Raw genomic sequence first — 26,529 nt, 5'->3', positions numbered from 1 at the left:
CATTAAACTGAAATTGATTGAACCACTGAGTGAGAAAAACATCATGTTTTTATTTTGACAGGATATCAGTACTTCATACTGATCAACATGTCAAGCTGTGTGATTTAGTCGTCTAATCTTAACCACAACATGACCCTATATTTTTCAACTTATCCATCCATTTTCTTCCACTTTATCCTCCACACCCATCTCAGCTGACATAGGGCGATACAGAAGTTAAAAAAACAAATCCGTAAAGGCAATAGTTTGACATTTTGGCTGAAATTAAGGTAACAACATTGGCACATTAGTGTCTGTCGGAGTTTTTTTAGCACAGAGACTGTGTAGCTTTGTTTAAAAAGTACAAAAAAAACAAAGTGTAAAATGATTTATTGCATTTGCAAGTGGTGTAACATGAGTGTCATTTGGCAGCGCATGTCAATCCCAGTGCCTGGAAAATAGGGGTGACAACACTGTAAACATGGTGCATATATATATACACTTTATATATTATTTTTCCTTTGCTTGCAGTTTTTATTCTATTACCCCAAAATGTTCTCCTTTATAAGTGTTGTTATTATCATGAAAAGCAATCAAGGGTTTGTCCATAATCATCCAACGTCAACGTTATCTCTGGCAATAAGGCAGCACATTTCTCTCCATTATTAAACCGGGAAAAAATTCAATAGAATAATTAGAGCTATTCCGCAGATATACTCAGTATGATTTCAAAGAAAAATACACCGAGTGTAAGTAGCTTTTGTCCTTTTTGATAAAGAACTGAAACTGGATAATCTCCACACATTTGCTGTCCACACACAAGATGTTTGCTTTAGGCCAGTTTTAAGTAACAGGATCCAAAGAAGACAGTGGAGAAATGTACATGTACATGGTTTGACAGGAGATGATGGATTGTTGGCGTGCATTTTTTTTTTTTCTAAATCTTCTTTAGAAAACCGGCCTGATGCTATCTGCTGATCAAACTGCCAGGCAGCAGCAGCCCAATCCCAAATACGATGAGGTGGTGAGAGGTTGAAATCCAGTGAGCATTCAAAACACGGCGAAAAAGGCCTACACGGGCAAGAGAGCAACAGCTCTGTGGACACAGCAAATTTACTCCTAATAGACTATGACAGGGACCCATTTTTAGTCCCGCGGTTTTGGTTTGGAGTGTGTGAGTGTGTAGACAGTCCAGGAAAAGAGATCATTGTCTTGTGCTGAAAGACAGAGCCTGCGTGTGCATGAGGTGGCCACTGGTAACCTTGGTCACATGTTTGTCCATGAGTTTAAATTTGATATGATGGTTTTTCTCCCTCTCTCTTTTTTTCCTGTCACTGATTTTTCTCAACAAACATGAGTTTTATTTTAACATTGGCTCTCTTTCACCTTCTTCCTCTCCCCCTTCACCCCTTTTTTGTCAGCAGCTCATTGAAAGAGCAGAGTAATAAAGCATAAGAATTTTAATCAGGCTTTTAAACAGTCCTCTCTTATTTGCGCTCTAAAGAGGTTTTTAACACCATTCTCAAGCCCCCCCCCCCATCCCTGTTTCCTCCTGCCCACAGTTCTACACCTCCCTTTGCTTGTTGAATATATTCTCATGCATGATGGTTTAGGTATCGGCAAGAGAGCTGTTAGCATGTGCATGTATGCATGTGTGTGAATGACAGACATATAGAGTATGTGTGGTCTCCGTGACTCGGTTTTGTGTGTTTTTCTCCTCTTTCTTTTGCATATTGTGTTTCCACGCGCACACGTATCATATCTCGCTCTCAGATCTCACATCACTTTCATCTGCGCCTCACTTTATTCTCATCTACGGCGAAGGAATGTGTTAGTTTTATGTGAAATCACATCACATGCCAACGGGCCTGTGATGTCGATGCCAAACTATGACGTCTCAATTCAGGCTTGCCTTCAAACTTAGATTTAAATAAATAACCAGGAAGAGGTAAAGTGCTGCACAGACAGTGGAGGGGAGATGCAGTGGAGGGGAGTTTGGGTGTCTCAGCCTGTCAGTGCTTAATAAAAGTTGGCTCCCTTATCCTGGGAAGGGAGGATGGAAGCAGGAGAGACGAGGAAGGGAGGGGCTGAGTGTGGGGTGTGTGATTTAGGCTGAGGGATTTTTAATGAGGGGAAATCTCTGCAGGTAACTTCCTCTCTCCCCTCTCCCTACCGCCCCCCCAAGTGTGGGGGGAGAAACCCATCTGGATGGACTAAACAGCAGATTAGCACATTAGCACTGGAAGACGGGCAGGCAGGCACCACAGGAAAGACCCAAGCTAACACATGACACTGGTGCACATGGTGTACGACTCATTAAAGGCGGACATAAAAGTTGCACTAAATTAAAGGCAACCTCCATCTGCCTTCATTAACAGATGGTAAAAGTTTGAGTCACGATTGCAGATTTTGTGCTCGTTACACAAGCGTCCCAATGAAGCACACATCCTGAAATATGTCCTTTGACGTATCGGGTTAAGATGAGGTTGATCTGATCTAATGACTTTTCAAAATGCATCCTTCAACGTTCTGTATGTCACCACCGGGACATCTGTCACCGCCCTGATACTATCAAGGCGTTTGAATTGGTTTGAGGTGCACATTACAAAAAAAAAAAAAAAAAAAGTATGAGAATAACTTAGCAGAGGTGTCACTTTCCAGAAACAATATCCTATGTCCTGTCCTCATCGCACACCGTTTCCTACCAAAATATGACTGTTTTTACAGAAGGGAACATTTTTGAGAAACATGATGATCCGACCCTTTTATTTTCTGAATTAACGGGTCTAGATAAGAATGTAGATATTTCACAATTCTGCAAATCCATGAACTACCGTACGTTCCGTGCAAAATAACAAGTGAAGTGAACATGTAGTGTTCGATGGCCTGGTGCAGCATACTACGTGTACTTTTTACTCCCACAAAACCACACTTTACACCTTGCTTAGGTTATTTTATTGGCTGTCAACAAGCAACTGGCAAGAGCCCTTCTATAATGAAACAACAAAATATGTTACATTTACTTTTAAGCATTTAGCAGATGCTTTTATCCAAAGCCACTTACAGATCACATGACCTTAACGACAACAAAATGCACACACTGTAGCTTGGAATTCCTTTATATTGAGTTCAACAATGCTTCATGGTGGGAATATGAGATAAGGGGGCACCCAGATTTGAACTGGGGACCTCTTGATCTGCAGTCAAATGCTCTACCAATGAGCTATACCCCCATGTTTATAGCTCCAGTGTGTGTCACTCTGTCAGCAGTATCACATACAGTAGGTGCAGACGTTCTTGCAATAGAATAGACTAGAGGATGGACAGAGTCAGAGGTATCCAGGATAGATTGTCTTCATGCTTCAGTTTTTAGGATTCCAAACCTGAGCTATAAGAAACAAAGTAACCAGGCATGACTGGGAGGGGCGCACGCTGCAATAAAGTGTGTCCCGCTGTGAGGTGCGGAGTTAGGAGCTGCTAAAACAGTCACATCTGAGATTGCAGCTGTGTGAACACATCATCATCTGTGCTCCTGGTGATAGGCAGAAACTCATCCCACCTTCACATGTTTAGGACATGTCAGACGCAGGTAGTTAAAAAAACAGTGAACGAGTTTAGTGTGTGTGTGATAGTAAAGGAGAATTATCAAAGTCATCACAGGGCTGTTTCCCCCTGTTGGTGTCTTTAAGCTCATGTTTTTGTTTTACAGCCTACAACTTTACTGTTTTGGTTCACGCTCACTTTTCTCATGAGTCTTGTTTCCAGATGCACAGGGCAGCTGTTATGTCAGCACAACGTTTGGTACTAGCCGGTTAAATATGGGGCGACGTTTAGTGGCCGAAGAGTTCGCTGTTTGCTTCAGGAGTCACCTGGCAGTTATGGTTTTATTAAATTCAGTTATGGACATATAGATACATACAGATGTAAGGATGAATGGATGGAAATCAAACTGTGGTAAATGTTGTGGGATTTTTTTTTTTAAAGCAAATTCAGAGAATCTTTTATAATTGGTCGATAGCCAAGACGCAGCAGCACAGTGTAATCCTTAATCCGTAATAAATTACAGCATTCTACGTTGTCTTCCCTTAAAGAGTCTGAAACCATTACTAAAGAACTAATGTGACTCAAGCCTCTCTCTGAATTCTTACAGAAAACTGTCGCCAAAAGACTACTCGCATCACTACAACTAGCTCGTTTTACTAGCATAGCTGTTACGCTTGTAAAACACATCACTCTCACAAACAAAACACTGCTATATAATGAGAAATACTGATTCATCGGCATTGTGTGAACTCATTGAACGTAACATACATTTGTTTATGTTTGAAAGTCACGCACTACAGCTTTGATGATCAGAATTTGTAACCACGGTTATGATCATGGGGTAGAATCTCATCAAAAGAATTGTCAGGATATCACATTAGCTTTTTTTTTTATGTGCTATAACAGCTGTGAGGAGGTGAAGCAATACTCAAACACACAAACACAACTCTGAGACTCCCAAATATAGGCTTGCCTTTGTTAAATCTGAGTACACAAGCACAGTTGTACACCACTTTAATGACCTCATCTTGCCTGGCCAACGAGGTGTGCTATTAACAACATAACACATGCTTAATGAATGCACACAAACACACACATGGGCAAGTGTACACTGTCTGTCTGCACAAAATGTTACCTAGTTAACACAGACACAGTCAAGCTCACCTACACCTAAACACACACACACAAACTCACATTGCCAGGCCATTTTAGCACTCACTAATGAAAGGGAACAGACTTTATTAGCCCGCTTTAATGGCCAACACCCCACATACCTAATCACACTCACACAGAAACACATGCACATTTTCTCTCACAGGTCAAAACAAAGATATCATAGATATAGATGTGCGAGCTGCTATTTGATGCTCGGAGCACCGTGGATAATTGCACTTAATTCCATTTCCACTGGGTAGAGGTGAAAGAATTTGGTGCCATCCAAGCGTCCATCTGGTTTCTGTTTCAGGCCGTGGACCCCTCACTGCTCCACCAGTTCTAGCGGCATCAACATTACACCCATTACACCCCACTAATATTCCAACATGATTCTTGAGCAGCTCTTTAGACCATGGAAATCAATTTAAAAGGAAAGCAAAAAGGAGAGGAAACATCCTGCATCCTTGACCCACAGCTGGAAATCATGAGTGCACTGTGTGAGCTTTATTATCGATGACAAAATCTTGCTTCAGCTTTGAAAAATCTAATCTGTTTCTTCTATTCTAACCAAATCCTGATATTTGCTAATCCATTTTCTCTTTATTTGTCTGATGCAACCTTTCATTTTCCCTTTAGGAATTGTTTTAGCTCTACCCAATCACGTTTGAGCTTATCTCATCCTCAGGCAGAGTCAGAGGTGCTTGTAGCCAGCTGTCAGCTGGGACAGCAGAGAGTCTGGAGGGAGGATGGACAAAGTTGTAACACTAGAACAGCACTCATCAACTCCAAGTCCATATAAATTAACTGTTGTGCCTATGACTCAGATCGTCACACTGGATGTGTGCAGAAAACGTGGTAATTGCATGAATTCACAAAACATAAAGTCCCCTCTGATTTGATTTATAGGCTTTAAGTTGCGTTATAAGTTGAGTTATATCTAAACGCGCTTGTTTCCAGGTGTCTTCGACTCCAGAATCAACTTCTTTCACATTCTGTTTTTCTAAGTTCAGCTCAGAAACATGAGAAAATAACAAGCTTCAATTTTAGCTCTGGCTTACACTAGATATGATATTAAAACTCTGGTGATTTATTTAAATTGCTCTTGTGCTCACACGAACTAATCAACTAGTATTTATCCATACAAAATATTAATATTTATCTAAAACGTGCAGTTGAAGGAAGCCATGTTAGAGAAGCTCTTTGAAATGCTTTGAAATACAAGTTTGAGTCATTTTCTGCACATTATTCTCACCCTTTAAACAAAGACTCCTCACTTGTGACACATTCCCGCTTTGGAAAATAAATTCTGAGCAGAGCTTTTATGGATATGATACATAAAAATGTGTGTGTGCGTGTTGTTTGACTGCATGGGAATTGTGTTAACATTGCAAAGTGGTCACGGCATCGCGGCGGGGAGAGCTGGCAGCGGCTTTACTGTCCAAATTAAAACAGCAGAAATCACCACAACAATTGAGAACAGATTTTCACCAAGGTGCCTTAATGACACAGTCAACCCTAAAGAAAAACACACACACAAGGACACACTACCACGCACAACTGTGACACACTCACAACTGCTAATGATCGACTATAAGCAAAAGCTTCAGGGCTATCTCATCAGTGAACAGGTTGTAATTTATAACGTAGTCACTCTAAAGTTTTCTAAGTGTGTTTGAGTCCATGTGTATATACAGTATGTGTGTGTGCCTTTCTAGTAGGCATCAGAAAACACACACCCGCTGTTCCAGTCTGTTTCCTCCCCATAAAAAGCAACACTTAGCACTTCATTCTCGAGCACTTCTGACAACATTATACAGGTTAGTTTAAGGGAAGGGAGGAAAAAACAAAGCCAGAAAGAGGGAACGGAGAGGAAGAATGAGGGAGGGGGTGAAAAATACGGAAGCCTGGTCGCTCAGCTGGGAATATTCAGAGAATTGTTTTTAACAAGTTAAAATAAATTCCCCGCACAAATGAGGTGAAGGAAAGAGAGGTTTTAGCGAAGTGGAGAGAGCGCGGGAGAAGGAGGGAGGTGAAATAGAAGTGTTTGGCGTGGTGTTGGGAATATTTTACAAGCTGCATTAATGGCCGTTCTTAAAACGCTGCTATTAAGAAATGGCCAAAACGTTGTATATCATGGGCGATTATGTTCACACACACACACACACACACACCCACAGCTAAACGCTCTCATATTACACGCTCACACAGACTTCCACACCAAGGCAGTTAAACGTGTGCTAGTCCAACACCTTTTATGTAAATAACAGCTTTTTTTCTGCCGAAAACAAAGTGCACCACTTCTTCTCCAGCACACACACTATGGCCTTTCACGATGTCCTATTCCACCGCTGATTCAGGTGATGGAACGGGTTAGAAAATGGTACATACAAGTCATATTCCAGAGGCCCTAGTGCCCAAAACACCTCATGTGACGACATTAAAACTTTTTCCTGAACCATCAGTAATGTCACTTGAACCTTAAATTCTTTGTTTTCCTGGCTTGACCAAGTCAATACATATAAAACATCAACTACAGCCTTCGAATCAGTTTTACTGTTGTTGTTGATCTGTGTGTACCGTCGTTGCCAGTGGATGTGGACCATTTTTTGGCTGAAGCATTGGCTCAGGTTAGCAGAAATATGGCTCTTTGCTTCACCACGTACAACAAGACCAGTGTACGGCAAGAAACTCTGCAACACCTCTGCATTATTTCCCGTTGCACTGACTCCTGAAAATGCTCCGTTTAACTGGCAGGGGAACCGGTGGAAAAGGATCTGATTTTATTTTTAAATTATGATCCATGAATCATGCATATATGAGAAGAGAAAGGTTGGAAATATTAAGACATCAGACGTTATAGAGCTGAATATTTTCTTTGTCATTCTAGGCGCCAGGGTTAGCTTCTGGAGGAAGTGGCAGGCATTGTGGTCAGTAGTTGAGTACAGTATGGAAAAGACCCAGTGTGTGTGCCATATGTGTGTGTTTGTGTGTCCTGAGTGGTGACGGGAGGTGTGGCCATCAGTGTGTCAGACTTCTTTCTCTCTGTCGTCTTACTCCTCCTGTGCTTCCTTCACTTTCCTCAACACCACAGTCTCAAAAACCCAGATTAAAGTCATAAACGGCACATCCAGCCCCCCCCCCCCCCCCCCCCCACACACACACACACACATATACATTCACATATGTTTCCCCGGCAAACCTAAAGATGTATCGCACATGCACACAGGTAAGCACACCCAGAGTCACTGCCCCACATATTCCCGCCTCCCCTGGTTAAATATCCTGGTTATTAAAGAGAAATGTGCAGCACATTTCTGAGGCTCTGTGTGCCACACATCTGGCCAGGGCCTTCAGGAAACGACTGGTTCACTTCACTCTTGTCATCACCTTCCAACACGTTTCTTTCACATTTCAATTTGGCAGCGGCGCAGCAGGCAGCTAAAGCACACACACACACACACACACACACACACAAACGCGCACACACGCACACACCACAGGAGAGCACAGCCGAGCGTAAGTGCACATCTGCACACATGTGCTCAGGCACAGACACACACGGTCCACATTAGTGACAGTGGGAGTGCACTTTCTGCTGCTGTAGCACTCATTTTTTTGGCCTCTCGGCTCAAATGGGTGGGGTCTTTTTTCATCCCTTTGTTTCTGTATTTTTCTCAGACCTCTCTCTCTCTCTCTCTCTCTCTTACTTTCTCTTTGTCTCTCTCCCATCAGTGTTATGTTGACAGAAGAAAACCTCTAAACCACCCGTGACACAAACTCCCATTTCAGGCTTGGTCAGGATTGTGTGGGAATAGCAGATTGTGATGGACTGAGGCTCTGGGAGAGACGTTTTTATGGATATGTATTTTTATGTGTGTGTCCATGCATACGTGTGTGTGTGTGCGTTTAAATTACAGTGCTCTGTGTGCAGTGAGCCTTTAGGCAACTACTCAAGAAATCAACACCTACAGTGTTAGACGAGGTGGAGAGTTTGTCATTACAGTGTTAAGATTTGGGGTGCAAATCAAACTTTTCAGTCCCAGAAAATATCAAATGCATCAGTCTCTTGGATCGCACGCTTCACTTGTACCCCTTCTGCATTTGAAATATTGGAAGTGTCATGCTGCGGATAGGTTAATCTGATGCTTTAACATTTAAATATCTGCACATTGTTGAGTTAAGAATTCGAGGCAGCCTCAAATCAAAGCGCCACTACCAGTGTTATTTAACTTTTTTGCCCTCTCTTCATTTCAGTTTTTCTTGGCACGTGCACTTTTCACAAAATGCACTTCCCCTGCCTGTTTGGAGAGGTAACTCTGCACCATTTCTGGCTCCAGTCAGTGCAGAAGCAACCTGATATCACAGAAATGATTCTGTGGGCAGCAATGTTATGGTCCTTAGGCTGCGTTCACAGTATATGATGTGGAAGACGCGCAGCTTTAACGCAAAGACAGAGCGCTGGTCGTTGTTTGTCTGTTTAGAAACCACGAAGAACTGCGTCTCATCAGCATCACCGAGGGAGGTTTAAAGTTAACCACAGCATCATGCAGGCGCCGAATGATGACACGCTAAGCAGCATACTACACTACACTGCACTGACTGATGAAGACACTGGGAAGTGATGGTCGGATTCACTGACAGATGATGACATGACAATTAAGAAGGCTGCGGCCACGGGTGAAGTCAGCGGTGACTGACGATCGACCGGCCCCTCACCTGTCCACTGAAGCAGATAATGACATCATCACAGGAAAGACAATTCAGTTACATCATTTTTAATATTAGTAAATTAAACACACATGAGTTACACTCACACACACACTCATCTTCGACCACTTTGTCCTCCACATGAGGTGTGTCCATCACAGGGACACATTCACACCTATGGTCAATTTAGAGTGTCCAATTTGTCTAATCCCTAAATCTGCATGTTTTTTGACAGTGGGAGGAAACCCACATAAATTGCACATATCATTAATTAATCTCACAGTATTTTCTCATGCTGTTTACACATTCACATACACAGTCATTGCTGTTTGCTGCACTGTTGATCTACAAATGAGTGAATATATTTAAGCACTTAAGGGAGGACGGTTTTCCTGTTGTGGGACTGATATAAGTTAATTTTGCAGTGGATAAATGACAAACAGAGAAAAAGAGATCAAATGATGCTGAGATGTTTCTTTATTTATTGTAATTGAGCTATTTATTTAAAAGTAGTGTCCTTGCATCAGTCTGTTATATCCACTGGAGGGCAGACAGGGACAACAGCACTGGAAACCTGAACACAAGTGGACGCCAGTAAACACCAGTGTTTACTCAGCCTAAAAATCATATCATGCCAATTTATAAAACCTTATAAGACTGTAGTGGAAGGCTGTAGCTTTGACACCAGCTCACTGTTTTACAACCATGTAAAGCAAGTTTTTCAACGTAGTCATAGCTTCAACAATTCTGGATATAGAAGTCAAAATTACATGAACACGAGAGCCAATTTTATATAAATGTATACAAGTTAAAGTTTTACAAATGTGAATAATTTAAAGAGCACATAATAATTTAACAAAATGTCTGTTCTGAGTTTCCTGTAATTGATTAACTTACTGTCGTCGCTCCAATACCGAGGCAGTTTATCCAAATAACTGTCTACAGTAATAATCAGCTGCTTTTTTACATATTGCATATTCAAATGTTTAAGTCATATCATGATATGATAATAGGATCATAAAATAATATGATATATCAGATGATCCGCTGTGGCCATCCCTCAACGGTGATGCAAAAAGAAGAAGAATATTTATAGTTTATAGTTTCTATCAATCACACAAAGTGCTTTGCATCTCATAAAAATCAGGAACCTTCTGGAAGGCTAATCTGTATTTAACCATATTGTAAATATCTACTGCATAATCCCACAATCATTTCTAATCACCTGCACTGAGAGGATTACATCAGGTTGTTTTCCTGGATTACTCAAAAACTACTGAACCGATTTCCAGGAAATTTTCTGTCGGACTCAAGAAAGATTTTGGGAGGGATCTGATTAAGGGGGGGATTATGTTTTTTCCTTTAACACTGGGGGTTTAATAAATTATGCTCTGTGAGCACTTCCTAGTTGGCCGTGTTGTTCACATGTAATATTCACTCTAAATGTAAATGAGAGGTTCAAAGCGTCTTTTCTTTCTGTTTCTGACTCAAACACAGTCTGTATTTAAAGCAGTCTGCCCATAGTTTGTAGACATACAAGAACATCATGTAACTTACATGCTACAGGTTGAAAGCTGCTCATTTACTGAGACTGTCAAGAGGTATGACAACCGTTAAACACTCAGCAGCCGACACTGTATATAAGCTATTATTTGTTTGAAGAGTTTGTATAAAAGCGAGGTAGAAAAGGGAGAATCAAAAATAAATAGATCAGGAGAAGAGAGTGAGAGATGGTAGAACAGGGAGGGAGGGTTCAACTGAGTGTCTGTTCTAGTGTGGTTTTGAGGAGTTATTTGGTGTTAAAATATGCCTTAATGGTTGCTGGGGATCCATTTATTACCGGCAGGAAGCAGAAGGGGGTTTCTCTTCTCATTTAATGTGACCGCCGAGAAGCTCGCCAAGTCCTACAGGCGAGCCAGCATTCCACTGCACCAACGCAACGCGACACACACACACACACACACACACACACACACACATCGTAAGCTCACATGTGTAGATGCAAAGATGTGTAATCTCAAAAACATACTCACCTCACAATAAGTGTGTGTGCATAAACACACACAAATAGACTGTGGTTTTTGGCAGCGAGAATGACCTTTTTTGAACCGTGGAAGGAGGCACACACACACACACACACACACACACACAGAGAGAGAGAGAGAGAAAGGACTGCAAAACATTTAAACATGGCAGTGCTGCATATTCATAAAAAGCATAAGGTCATTTTATTTCACACTAGTTCAGTTATGAAACTCTCTTTCTCTCTGTCCCTCACCCTCACCCTGTGTAGCTGTTTGTTTTTCACTCACTTCCTGTGATCACAGCGTTACAGGAGTCACACTTTCCTCCGCTCTTTCATAACATCTGTCCTCCCCTGTATCTGTCCAGATGCAGCTTCAGACTCTCCCTCTGGCATTAGGGAGGGGGTGTTAAACACCTCCTTCCACACACACACACACACACACACACACACACAAACGCACACACACCATTGTCTTAAGACCTGTTTACGAACTGAAGGCTACACATACACATCATGAAGAGTGATTAAGATGTGATATGTGACATGTTTAGGAAAAGTAATGGTTTTCTTAGAGGGGGGTTTGCCAGTGTTTTTACAGTGTTTTGGGTTCTACTGATGTGAAACCACAAATTGTAGATATTATGTTTCAGAATATACCAGGAAAGTGTTGAAGCAGTGTAAGGAATGGATGTGTTCTAGTTTGGACCTGAGTTGAATGATATTGCTGTTTGCATACCATGAATATTTTTAAAAAAATTTATACATTTTTTAAAAGATTTCTTAACCCTTGTGAACCCACATTACAAAATTCCCGTTACTCCAACCTGATGGTCACAAATGCACCGGAACTTTACAAGTTAAAGGAAGAAGAAATCAACAACAACACAATCAGTGAAAATGCTACAGTTGTTAGTATTTACTTTGGTGAGTTAAGTTGCTCATAATACATTGAGCACTGTCCCAAGTTGTAAAAAGTAAGGTTCTCTAAAACCATTCATCACTAATTGCTATGCTAACGGATAGAAGATGAATGCATGTTTTAGTGTTGCGCCATAAATGATGCAGGAAATTGCATAGCTGCCAAAAATGAAGCAGACAAAGAAGAAATTAGCACGTCCACCTGGGTCAAACTCATACTTGTCAGAGCCTAATCTGATAATAAAAAAAAAAACTAAAAAAAAAAACTGCATGTCCGTAGTTGGGAATGAAAGATGATTTTTTTTTTTTTTTTTAAATCCCAGTGGTCAAAATCAATGTAAATCTGCAATTAAATGTTTTTTTTAGCTTTTTTTTTTAATGGAAATGAGCTATAAGTGGAGGAAATACTCTGTCATGGCTGCTGCAAATGTCTTTTCTGTGAATGCTCAGTCAAATTACACAAAATCAGCATGGTTACAAGAAAACATGAAAACATAAGAAGCCTCACTTGGCCACTGCTGTTGCTCAGTTTAAGGTTGTGTAACGTTTGAGTGAGCGTGTGTGTGTGCGTGTGTGAGTGCCTATTGAGTTACATGACAGATCTTGGGCTCTATCCCTCCTTTCATCAACTGAGTGAGGACGAATCGAGCACAAACACACTTGCAATCTGACCCTGATGTACACACACGCACACGCGCGCACTTTACAGTAGCAGGAAAGCAGACACACTTCATTGCTCGCCATCGCTCGTCAGTACAAAACCTCACTTCTGTTTTCCATTGGTCACCACTGCCATAACACATGCTGCTGTGGCTCCAGTACCTGCTGCCAGTATTATATCCCTGAGTCAATATCACTCCATCTTCACTTTGGTTTTTGTTTTACTTTGAAATGATGAGTGTTACAGTGTAAACGCATTATTTAAAGTAAAAATGTGAAAACCATAATTGTGGCTCTCAGGGTATGAAGCTGGCAACGGTCTGCCCTGCTGAGCGTTTGTTAACGGAGACACTGAATCTCCACCATGCTGCAGACCTGCTCATCTGTTCTTGACCCTGACCTTTGACCTCTGACCCTGACAAAGGATAATTACATTGAAGGGGTCAATAATGAAGTTTGTAGTTGTAAATGGGGGAAGTTTTAGCAGTGCATTCTCACCCCATTAATCCAATGAATCCAATTCAATATTTTGTAAAATGTGTAATGAAAATACAGACAGTTGCATAAGAAGCTGATTCAAATTAATCTTTGATGTTTTACCGAAATAAAATAACAATTTTGATAAGGGCTTTAAGAATGTGCTGATACATTTTATTTTTGGTGTAATTTGTGCCAATAAATGTACCCTTGAAAAAGAATTATTATTTTAAGGCACTCATAAAGACTGGAAGCTGCCATAGTTCAGTCCAAATATTATAATATCCAGCACCAATGTTGGTTTAAACCAAAGTGTAAAAACATCGTAGTTTTACAAGGACATTTACTACTCACAATAAAATGATGAATGTAAACACTGTGTGAAACTGACTGTATATACTTGGTAAAGAGGTCGAACGCGTGGTCTCATACACAAGTGATGATGTTGGTGAATGAAGGTTGTGACACTTATTCTCATCGACTTACGTGTGCACAGCTATGTGTCATTAGAACCAACCAGACACTAAAGAAAACGGAGGAAAAAGGAACACTTTACTTCCATTTAGAGAATAAAACTGAAAGAAACAAACTAAAGCTTTCTAAAGGGAAGCCAAGTTAATAAAGCAAGAACGCTTGAGTGGTTACTCTATAACTGTGTGAACCTGAGTGTGTGCAGTGGGGGTAATTACGGTGTAGAATGTCGTCCTCATCACTGGAGCTGACCTAAGAACAGGACGGTTAATCATCCACTACCCAGCAGACAGAGACGGAGTGAGAGAAGCAAGGAAGGGGAGAGAGAGACCAGTCAAAAACTGCATAGTTGGAATCCAAAGGGAGACACTTGCCTCGCACCTGCACTTGTCAGAAGGTAAAATAAACCAAGAAGAAAAGAGGAGTCATCTATCAACTGTCTGCAGTAATGGATTTATTTATCTGAGAGTGGAAGGAACACAAATCTGTTGCCAAAGGCTCTCGTTTGCTTCCGAAGGGGGATTTGGGTCTGCTGTATTTTAAGCAACATTTGAACTCAAACAAACCGTTGGATATGTTTATGTACATCTGTGTGTGATAGTATGTGTGCTCTACACGGTCAGTCCTGGTTTTGGATTTGATTGTGAGTGTAAGCGGCAGCCACATGGGGCCCAGGCGCTGTTGGGGATGCCAGCTGCTGTAGTGAAGCCCAGTCCAGAGGACATGGTGGCGGACGGTGAGGGGGACGGCGTGTCCCAGTGGGACAACTCGATGCTGGAGCGGGAGAGGCCAACTCTTCCCTCGCTGAAGGTTCCCAGGGAGCTGCTGCGGAGCTTCCCACACTCCAAACGCGTGGGATCCTACCTGGTGGGGAAAATGATCAACAAGGGCTCATTTGCCAAAGTGATGGAGGGGCTGCACATTGGCACGGGGGAAAAGGTCGGTGCCTGCTCTTTAATCTGAGAATTAGAGCCAGGAGACGTGGTTTGGCTTGAGCTGGAGGGTTGGCACAGGGCATATGTAGAGCTCTCGCATGATTACATGGCAACACATGTAAATGATAATTATTTGTGGAAGACTGTTATTATTCTTGTAGTCTTCATCGGAACCACCTGTATTTTTGATGAGGGGGGATGTTTACTGCTTTAAAAACTATAATATTATCCAAGAAAAATGAGTTTCAGTTATGATTTATGTCATGTACTGTGTATGAGGCAAATAGAAATGACAACACATTGAGGTAGTAAACACACTGTTGCCCTGAACTGATCCCGTTGAATCTGTGTGTATGTGTGTTGTGTTGCATTATGTAAGCTTGTATTTGTTACCGCTCAAGGACCTTTACTGACATAAACACTGATCTTGTCAGAAGCCCTTATGGAGACCAAAACCTGGTTCTAATGAGGCAGGACCTCAGATATGTGGAGCTGGTTATGTTTCGGGCCAAGATTTGAATTGTGGTTAGGTTAAGGTTAGGGTTAGGCATTAACTGGTTATGGTTAACGTTAGTGATAACGCTTTGTTTAGGCTGTCCAAGTGAATGGAAGTCAATGCATTTCCGAAGAAGAATAGCAGTGTGTGAGTGTGTGTGTGAGCATGTGCATTCCTTTATGTGTAACTTTCTTTTCATCCCTGACCCTGGCTCATGTTTACCTGACCTGGTTGTCATGACAGTGACCAAACTCATCTCCGAGCTGTGTTTGCCCACCTTAACCCTCATTACCCTCTGTAGATACAAGACCTGTGGAGGTCACATCTACACACACACACACATCAGTCGGAAATTATGTTTTGCCTCATTCGGACCAGGTTTTGGTCTCAATGAGGACTACTGGTTCTGACATGGTCAGTGTTCATGCCAGAAAAGGTCCTAAAAGAGGCAACAAATTCAAGTATACACACATGGGATAAAAAAACTGGATATGTAATCAAGTGACCTATTTAGTACACATTATTAATGGAATGTAAAATGGAATTAAACTGGCCTGTTTAGATTCTATCAACAATGTGCTGTCATTCACACCACACTGTTTACTTGATACATGACCTAAGACAAACAACAGTCATCTGTATGAGCTAACACTTTCAGGGATTGTTTTTCCTGTGCAGACCAATTACTTTATGCATTAATCATTGTTATTATCTTGTGGTAAAATAAAAAAGAACATAAAAACAGAATATTTGCAACTTAGAGAAAAACAAAAGATGACTTACTAGGAATTCTAATTGCGTCCATTGGAGGATTTAACATTTATAATTTACACCACAGCTGATGAATGATAGGAGTTAAACCTAAGGGTTTATAACTGAATGCCAATGCCTTGATCTCCAAATGAGGTCAAACTATATGTTGGTGGATAAAATGACTGAGCAATAATTCATTGGCAACTGCAGTGGTGCAGTGATGAAAGCAATGAAAACATTGCTCATTAGTAAAGAGCTGTGGGCACAGGTTCATCACTGACATCTTGCTCTGTTGGCTGGTTAATAACCAAATGTGTTTATTTAAAAAGTGTGCGAGTGTAAATCTTGTGATAAATCAATGTAAAAACTACAAAAAAACAACAACTTTATTTTACAGTGCATGTGCATGTACATGTGTTTGTTGGTGTAGGTTGCCATAAAAGTGATTGACAAGAAGAAAGCACGTCAGGACTCGTACGTACTGAAGAACATGAAGAGAGAACCTCGTATTCATCAGATGGTCCGACATCCTCACATTGTCGTCCTGTTCGAGGTAAAAAATATTGATGTAAACCAATTAATGAGAAGTTAAAAACATCATAAAACATCATAAATTCCCAATAAAGTTTTAATCATAATTACAAGACTGTATGTGAATGTCTGTGTCAGACTCTGGAGACAGAGAACAGCTACTACATGGCCATGGAGCTCTGTGCAGGAGGAGACCTGATGGACAGGATCTGTGAGAGGAGGAGGCTGGAGGAGAGGGAGGTGCGGCGCTACACCCGACAGATCCTTTCTGCAGTGGAGCACCTGCACAAACATGGCATTGTGCACAGGTGAGGCTGACCACACACACACATGCCTAACTCTAACCATAACCAGGTAATGCCTAACCCTGATCATAACCTTACCTGAAATCAAAGCTTATCCTTAAACTTAACCAGTTCCTCAAGTATTCTGCCATCATTTTGGTCCCCTTACCCTAATTGTAACCATCATACCCTCAATGTCTAACTCTAATCCTTAACCTAACCCTAATACAAACCCAAGTCTGAACCCTCAAAAAACTGCTTCAAAGTTGTGAGGACCAGCCAAAATATCCTCACAAAGACATTTTCCTCACAGTCTACCACAGACTTGTGTAGTATTAACACACTAATGATCCTCTTAATTACTGAATTTAATTTTCAAGTCTCCATAATAATCTGTATTTCCCATTCAACCATCAATAAATGATCAAATATAATGCCAAAGACAACTTCTCAGATGACGTAACCTTGTGTCTTTCTATTATAATTAATAATACAAATGTTACCTTGGAAGCAAACATCTATTGTGCTATATAAACTGATATGGGTGATTTGCAGGCGTAAAAGGTATTTGGACGTCAAGTTAAAACTGAGGTAAGTTGTTTTTAGATATCATAGCTCGGAAAAATGAGTAATAGCGTTTTCCTGTGTCCCCTCACCTCGACAAAAAGGTTTGGAAATGACTGGGAATTTTGCTTGAAGTGATTCTGTCGCTACGCAGAATAATGTAGCGCGTGCATGCGCCAAGTTTTGACAACGATCCGCCGTAAAGGAAAAAGTTTCACCATCGGATTTTAAGATTCCTGCTGGATTTTCTTTCACAACTAGATTGGAAGCCAGTCGTGGTTCAACATGCAATTCAAACACACAAGAGGGAAGTCACAAGGTGAAACCTTTAGCACATTCAGTCTGTGGCAGACTTTTTATTTTTATTTAACAACTGGTGAAGAACTTCGTAACGACATTTTGAGTCTTTACATTTAGCTTTCCATATTTCTGTGTATTTTATATGAAGATGATTGGTTGTATTTTATGAAAACCCATATTAGACACTGGGAATCATTTAAAGGATAGTTCATCTTGTGTGTATATATATATATATATATATATATATATACATATATACATATATATATATGACATATGTTCACTGGAAATCCTTTTCATATTAAGATGTGGTTGTGCAGTTTTAACCAGTAGGTTTCTGGACAATCAATCAGGAGCATGTGATCTTGAGTTTGGCCCTGCTGGAGATTTGGCAGAACAGACATAATTAAAAGTCCATCTAAAGCTCAAACAGTAGCTGTTTGCTGCATGCACGGTTACATCTTGAAGATACAAATATAAACTCACGCATTAGAACACAGCGTAGACAGTACTTAGTAGTTTTACAGCGGAGGAAATGTGACGAGAGAGGCCATGCCTGGCACAGTGCAGTGTATTATTCTAGTGGCCATTTTATTCGTTTTTACTATGTGTAGGTGTTAGAGACCCCCGCGCTCACACGTCCACATACATATACACTTGTGCTGTAACCTCACACATCATACACAGCTCTGGGCTTTGGTTTAAGACTCTGGCTCCTCTGAAGGAGGGGATGTGATTACCAGGCAATGACCTCACCCTCTTGCACCAGTGCCATGATTCACACATCATCACAACATCATGGACTTCCTCTCTAATGAAGTCCCTCAACGATGTCGCTCTCAACCTCTCTCTCTCACACACACACACACACACACACACACACTACAACACGTATAAATGATCAAACTGGAAAATTTGCACTCTAACGCACCTCCTGCCACCCACGTGCAGCAGGTTTACCACATGATTTCATGATTTTTCTTTCCTTCGTGACAAAGTCTGCTCTCGCTCTTTCTTGACCCGACTTTCTTTGAACTTTGTCGTGGGTTGTGTGAACGAACGTCTCTCAGTTTCTTGGAGCTTGAATATCTGCTGGTTAGATGAAGGCAGATGAAAGGAGCATTGCTGACAGGCTGTACTTAATATGGGTTTAGCTGCAGGCAGTGTGGTGGATAGTAGTTTTTCATCATTGATTCGAATGTTTGCCCTCTAAACAACCTCAAAAGCATAGGTTTTCAACAAAATGTAAACAGTAGAATGATCTACACTTTAATCGACCAAATATCTGTCTTTTCCTTTTCCTGCAGAGATCTGAAGATTGAAAACTTCCTACTGGATGAGCATAATAACATAAAGATTGTAGGTATGTTGACTTTTAAACTCAGAGAACTACTCATATCTTTAACTATATCTTCTATAAATGTGCAGTGATGAGAATCCATTGATGATGTCTCATGCAGACTTTGGCCTGAGCAACACTCTGAAGGCAGAGTCGTTGTCTCTGGATCTTCTCAGCACTCAGTGTGGAAGCCCGGCCTACGCAGCCCCTGAGCTGCTCGCTCACAGGAAGTATGGACCCAAAGTGGACGTCTGGTCCATGTAAGTGATAATGTCTCGCTCTCATCCTAGCTTAGAGAGGACATTTGGATAAAGTTTGGATAACGCTAAAGTGTTTGTGTCCATTCACACAGAGGTGTCAGCATGTTCGCCATGCTGACAGGAACGCTGCCCTTTACCGTCGAGCCGTTCAACATCAAACAGCTCCACCAGAAAATGGTCAACGGAGAGATCGGCAGCATCCCCGGTGACATCAGCAAAGGTAAGTCCACATTTCACCACATGCCCAGTGAGTCAGTTACCGCCACGGTGCTGGAGTTGGATCGAGTTTCATTAGTCTTCAAGGTGATATGGAGAGAACAAATGCACACGCTGTAGTGGTTGGCTGTCAAGCTCCAAAATATGATGGCCAACAGAAAAAAGTCAACCATAAAATGTCAACATGCATACTATGTGATTCCTCTCCTATAATGATTTAATATTTTTCCATTTGCAAAAGTTTTCCTTGGTTGCAGGTCAGCTCTTGGGTAAGTTAAATCTAAAGTGGATGTCACTGCCTGAATAATCCTGAAGGAGCTTTTGTGCCCGTTTTAGAAATAATTCCAGCAAACATCACGTACGACTCGCAGGATCTTTTTGCAGACCGCAGACTTGAGCTGAGACAAAAGAACAAGTTTTACTTATTTCTTCCACTTATTGGGTACCAATAAACCCACTTAGTGCCTTAGTGTGTCTGTTTCTCTCTCCATTGCTTCTGTCATGGCGCCATGTCACCACAAACAAACACAGCTCCCGTTACTGAGGGGAAAACCAGTATCACTGTGATGCCCTGAAACTGTGACAACACAAGATTAGCAGCTGTATCACTGCCACAGACGAGCACCTGAGACATTCAAATGAACGGTGTTTCTCTCCCTTTTAAACGCTCTTCAGCACAACACTATTCCAAAAAACAAGGCGGCTGATGGCAGACTTGTATCTGTGTGAGTGTGAATATGAGGCCTTTTTGAATTACAGCTCATTTACCAAAATACCTACCAAGCAAATGTGTTTGTTATTGCCCAGCATTCGCTTGTTGTTGCATGTAGAAAACCATCTGTGACTGTGTGGTCATGACTGATGCTCGTGTAGGCAAATCAAGTTGAATGTTAAGCATTGGTCTTGTGGTTGGTGGTGAGGCCGGAGGACAGTCTCCACTCCGGCAGCTCTCAAAGACGAAAATACAGAATGTGGCTGTTTAGCTGCTAAATGTTCCGTCGTGTTCACCAGATAATCACTAACCTTGTTCAACTGCTTACTGGTGTTGGGTTTTTGGTTTTTGTTCAGACAAAAACAGAGCGATGACAATCGTGACAGTGGTTAATAAAAACTACAAAGCTGACAACCAGATAAACTATTTGACATGGTCATTTGATCATATGTATAATTATATGGATATTATATGTTGCCACATTTTAGTTGTGTATTGATAAATTATAATTTTTTAAATGTAGCTGTAAAGGTGTTCCAGGAAAGTCAGACTATGAATGAGCTTAAGTCTTTTTTGGGCAGAGAGTTTGTCATTCTTTCATATTCATTTCTGCCTTTAATTTATTTATTTCATTACTGTATTACTTAATCAGTCATAAATGCTTGAGAGATTTAGAACATGCCAAATGTAATTTACTGGAAAGGGAATATAGTTTATTTTATCTGCTTGTACGTCTATTAAAGACATTTACACCAAATAATTTGATGATGACTGATAATTTGGAAAGTGTATCTAACATGACTACTCTATCCTTGGATGATAATACCCTGATTTATCTGTGCTGCCGTTGCAGGTGCTGTGGCATTTGTGTTGTCTCTCCTGGAACCAGATCCTGCAAAGAGACCCAGTGTCAGAGCTGCGATGGAGGAACGCTGGATCAACGAAGGACATGCAAAGAAACCACTGCACACACTCGCCTATAAAAACAGGTAGAGCTTTTTCTGTGTGAACGTTCTGTAACACGACATCTGCAAACGCACCAAAAAGCTACAGAAATATACTGTAACCACTTGTACTTTTAATCCTATATTCTAAAGAATGTAAAAGGATCTGTAATATATTTTCTAAATTGGCTTTAAGTTGTGGTGTGTCACATTACATTCTGGTGTATGTGCTGCAAAAACATGTAAAGATTCTCACTTGCTTTTTAATAAATTAAAAAGCACTCTTTGCAGCCCCTTGTGCCATCAGACACAGCGACGCCTCGGGGGTAATTCTGCGACAAACGTTACAATCTGGGCAAAAAACGGAGCGGAGGAAAAATCCCTGCATGTTTTCTAAGAAAATGAGCAATTCGGTGGTCAGATGGGTTACAACTCGACATTATAGCATGACTAAAAGACTTTTATCACTTTATGCAGAGTGGAAATGCAATCATGTGTGCCCCCCCCCCCCCCCCCCCCCAGCAATAATGTGTCCTCTGAAATCCACATGAATGAAATAAGAGCGGAGCTGTTCCAGCCCTGAAAATCCTCTGCACCAAAATCCTTTAGTTACCAGTCATTTCACACCCACAGATGCTGAACAACCCATTATCACACGTATTCATTGTCATGGCTTTTTTTTTTTAACCTCCCTCTCTGTCATTGTTATTTCCCAGATTGTGCGCGGAGGAACTCAACTCGTCTGTGTTGTCTTACATGACGGAGACGCTGGGCTTCTCTCTCTCTGAAGTCATTCACGTGCTCACCAGCAACCGACCCTCTGCCATCATGGCCTCCTATCACCTGCTGCTCAACAAACTCAACAGGAGCCAGAGAGGAGCCAAGGCCAGCAAGGTTCACACTTTATTTTCACACGCATACACATGCACACGTCAGTATAATGCGACCTAAAAGAATTATTGAGCAGCTAATAATGATTAATTTGGCAGAAACTGGAAAGCAATGATTGGAGTCTTCCCAGTAAGAATACATGGAGAGAGAAGAGCAACACTGAATCAAAGAATCAGCAACAGGTAACGCTGCCGTCATCAGTGACAAAGTATTTAAATGGTAAAGAGTGATAGATGTAATATTGTAAATGTATGCAGTCTTCTGTTTGCACGTTTTTGGAACTGCGTAATTCACAGATTTCACCTGCAACTGCAACCAGGCATCTGCTGGACAATATTAGCCGTCAATTACACTTGTGTCCACTCAGGTGTTGTGCTTTTTTGGCATTTTGAGTCCATGAGCTGCATCCATTTATGTACAGTTTATGGTTATGGCCCAAGGAAGAAATCATTTGATTCAGGAGTTTATTGACACTGTGGAAAAATGAACAGCATCCGTTTGGATCAAAATATCTAGTTTATTAAATAAATAAATAAATAAATGTATATATATATATATATATATATATATATATATGTCCAATCATTGCTTTCTCAGATTGAACCGACCAGTGAAAAAATCTCTAAGCAGCCCAGCCGACCTCTGAGGGCTCAGCAGGCAACTGACTGTCAGAGCAATAGGAGAAGGACTGAGGACTTTCACAGAAAGGACAACAGAGAGGACGATGAGAACCGTCCCCCTTCTCCTTCTCTGCCTCAGCTACCTCACTGTGCCTCCCCCCCGATGCCCCCTCGCCTCCGATCACCCTCCCCTGCCCCTCTGTCAGCAGTGGGAGGGGCTACTGATGACGAGATCGCCGTGACGTTGGACACCAGAGAGACTCTGTTTCCAGAAGGTAAAGATTTAGTGTGCAAAAGCAAAGCGACACACTTACAGCCACACTACAATATGTGACACATTCAACCGTTATTTTTTCAGTGTCTGTGTTTAGAGACAGGGAACTCGTCCATCTTTCTCCGCCTAAAAGCTCTACGTCTCAACTCTGTGACTCCGCCCCTTGCCATGTCCCCCTTCCAGTTGAGCCAATCAGAGGCAACAGCCCCATGAGACCGATACAACACACACTCCCGCTCAGGACTACTCAGTCTGACGGGGCAGCAGACCCCGGGTCAGATTGTTTCCATGACAACCGCCACCAGGACGACCACTCGCACCACCTGAGCATCGACGAGCGACTGGAGAAGCTGCAGACGTTCTACTCCTCGGAGAAGAACGGTATCTCTCCCAGGATGCTGCTGGAGGCCGACACGCGCACCTCCCACTCCTCAGACAGAGATCAAATGGGTTCCATGGAAACGACCCAAACGTCACCCACTACCCCACTGCCACGCCTACGCAATGTGGGGCATAAAGACAGAAGAGGCAGGAAGATGACGTGGGTGGGGTTGACCCGACCTGGGCCCCCTGGACTCCTGGTCAATGGGTCTAAACCTCCCGCCTTCCCCTCACAGAGACAACATACTTTGGTCATCAAGAGCCTCAAGCAGGAGAGAGGGAAGAGGAGAGACCTGCCAACAGCAGGAGGTGGAGGTGGAGGAGAGAGAGTGACAGCGGGAGGAGTGATGAGTGGAGCAAAGAGGAACTCAGTTCAGTTACGGTCATCGCTCCAGCGTCGGGTGGCAGATCTGAACCTGCCACTGTTACCTGCAGCTCTGCAGGGGAAAGGTGACAAAAAGAGCCAGTTACACAGTATGGACTACTGACACAGAGACAGTAGAGGAGCACTGATCTCACAAGGGGGAGGAGGAGTTAGAGAGAAGTTAGTGTAGCAGCCATTTCATGAATGCCGGCTTATATGAAAAAAGAGGTGAACAGAAGAGGCAAATTATAAGTAGTGCAGCTACAATACTTAAAGGATTGTGCACAACATGTCATTCTCAATGTTTACTGTTCCAGTCACGTGTAGACAAGACACCACACAGTATGCAGTGCCAAAGAAAAGTGTAAACTCTGATTCAACTCCTCAATTCAAGTAATATGACATTTAACATTTGAACCATTTTGTCTGCACCACCCATTGCAATGTGAAATGCAGGAAGCACATTGATTTACAGTGTGGTTATATTTGTATTTATTGTTTTCAACATTTTGTACCAACAAAGAGTCAAAGTAAAAACAAAGTCACAACTTCAGTTCAGTACCCCTTCAGTACGTGCAGCTTTGTGTTTCTGTTTGTTTTTGTCAATGTCTATTTTTGTGTATCTTATGAATATCTCATCCAAACAACCGCAGAGTCAGCACTGCACACACTGGTGCCCTGAGTCTGAAGCCTGTCCATGATGAGAGGGTGTCACATGTTGTGACACTCTCTCATCATGCAAAGTTCCTCCACCAACTTGTTTTCAAATCTCTCACAGACGTCGTCTTCCTCGTGCTCCTTCTGTCCCTGCGACTGTGTGTCATTAATATTCAGGTGTGCTGCAAAGACTGTGGAAGAATCTGGTTGCTGCTACGTGGCGCTCTTGGCGGCTGCTTAATAATTCAGCGGCCGTTACCCGATACTCCATGTGTGTTTGCGTGTTTGTGATATGTAGATATTCTGTGTGTGCCCTGTGAAGACAGATTGAACCCACTGAGGTGGATACATCCCCCACTCCAGTTACCTTTCTGGCTACTTAACAGTGATATGAACCAGTAAGTTCTGATACTGTGTCAGTCACACACATTTGCACTGCACGATGCACAATGCACTAAACAACAGTAGCAAAGTCCGCTTTCCGCGACTGGACTGAAACTGACTTGGTACATTTACGTAAGAGCTGCACAAACAAGGTATGGAAAACAGATTAATAATGCACGGGGGCATATGAGGGATGTATTTGTGACCGGTGGAGCGTTGTCTAAACGCACCGTCTGTAGTGAACCTGCGTGAAAAGCAGGTGCCTGTAACGATGGCATCGTCAAGTGTGTTTCCAAGCGATCACCGCGGGTTATCAGTGACGCATTCGCTGACCAGAGGTGTCCTGACCGACGACAGCCGTGACATAAGAGCAAAAAGAACATATCTTGACCTTGACTGGTCATCAATGTTGCAACAGTGCGAGCGGTCGATGGACACAGTTAGGTCAGAAAGGAGTTCACGCAGAGGTGAAGGTTTGAGACTCAAGTCACAAAGGGAGGAACTTGAGACTTGACCATGTAAGACTGAAGTCTTGATCTGGACTGATTTATTTTGTCTTGCTTGATTTCAATATTTCATTGTTAGGCCTGTGCATTTAACAAACCTAATCTCACCTCGTATATAAGACTTAAAGAACTGAATAGACGTCGAGTGTCACAGTCGACATCAACACACTCAGATTTGATTCATTCACTCTTGACTTGTGCTTCAGTTTCTAGTTTACTGCACATGTTGGTTAAGTTGTATAAAAGTTAGAGCCTCTGTGATGCCTCATTAATTCATACGAGACAGAGACAGTTGTGGTCACTGGGGGTTCTGTGGAGTCATCTGTGGAACATATAACATGCCCAGGCTTGTCTCTTGGTTTGTATTGACATGGGGAACTAGTTACATATTAGACACAAGGCAAACCGGGCCCTAAATCATCTTTTGTCGTTCTTTATTTATCTTCAGTCCAGAACGGAATAAGTGCAAGGACTTTTTCATTTCCGTTTATCGACTTGTTTGCTACCAACGGTGAACTCGGTGTTACTCACCACTAATTTCTCTCTTTATTGATCTTCTACATGTTTAGCAAAAGTTGAAATATTTTTAACTCATGCAGAGGCAAATCAAATCAATCTGCCTCCCCGTGACTGAGCTTTTGTCTTTACTGTTTGTGATTGTGCCATCGCTATAATGTGCTTTATGCTCTGTCTGAGTCAATAAGTGGCGATCCACGATGATGTCAACCACCGCTTTCTTGAAATCCCCCTTTTTAAAAGAAGTCATCTGTATCCATGGTTGTGGTTCAAGCTTTCGCTGACACTGGTTTTATGGCGGTGCCAACATACCCATGGTCTTACTTTAACATGTGAACATTTGCTATACACAACATACAACTTCTTAGTCATGCAAATCCATCCATCTTTTACCACTTTATTCTCCACATGAGGACACGGGGGAGCTGTGTACATGCTAACAGTTCATGAAATACTGGACTGTACTGGACAGTACTGGACACTTGAAGGACCCGTTTCATTCTGAACAGGACGACTACAACGACTCGCCACAGAGTCATGCTTCTATCAAAAAAGAAATTAAATACAGACTGTAGTGACTCATCAGTCCTGGTTTTAGCCACTCCGCCGGGTGCAGACCCGTTTTACCGTGTGCCAATGAATGGATGTCCAGGCAAACTTGGTCTT

General features: G+C 41.9%; 1 protein-coding gene and 1 non-coding gene across 4 annotated transcripts in view; one reads left to right on the top strand and one right to left on the bottom strand.

Annotated features, from left to right (window-relative positions):
* The window catches only part of LOC131444120 (hormonally up-regulated neu tumor-associated kinase homolog), a 97,649-nt gene extending 73,296 nt beyond the window's left edge, over positions 1-24,353 (top strand). Inside the window, exons 1-11 of one of the 3 annotated variants that reach the window (XM_058614279.1) lie at positions 13,871-14,875; positions 16,551-16,673; positions 16,790-16,959; positions 19,107-19,162; positions 19,260-19,398; positions 19,491-19,618; positions 21,180-21,315; positions 21,987-22,164; positions 22,260-22,343; positions 22,759-23,056; positions 23,239-24,353. In XM_058614279.1, the coding sequence (XP_058470262.1) occupies positions 14,624-14,875; positions 16,551-16,673; positions 16,790-16,959; positions 19,107-19,162; positions 19,260-19,398; positions 19,491-19,618; positions 21,180-21,315; positions 21,987-22,164; positions 22,260-22,343; positions 22,759-23,056; positions 23,239-23,924 (2,250 nt within the window). In that variant the 5' untranslated portion in view covers positions 13,871-14,623 and the 3' untranslated portion in view covers positions 23,925-24,353. Of the gene's footprint in view, positions 1-13,870; positions 14,876-16,550; positions 16,674-16,789; positions 16,960-19,106; positions 19,163-19,259; positions 19,399-19,490; positions 19,619-21,179; positions 21,316-21,986; positions 22,165-22,259; positions 22,344-22,758; positions 23,057-23,139 lie in introns of those variants that run through there. The other 2 variants (XM_058614278.1, XM_058614280.1) reach the window with 2 other exon arrangements.
* trnac-gca (transfer RNA cysteine (anticodon GCA)) lies at positions 3,141-3,212 on the bottom strand. The gene has a single exon. It is a non-coding gene; the product is annotated as a tRNA-Cys (tRNA).
* Positions 24,354-26,529: the final 2,176 nt, after the last annotated feature.

The sequence above is a fragment of the Solea solea genome, chromosome 17 (genome assembly GCF_958295425.1).
Source record: "Solea solea chromosome 17, fSolSol10.1, whole genome shotgun sequence".
Lineage (NCBI taxonomy): Eukaryota > Metazoa > Chordata > Actinopteri > Pleuronectiformes > Soleidae > Solea > Solea solea.
Note: the sequence above shows the minus strand (reverse complement) of the source record. Positions and strands in the feature narration are given on the sequence as shown.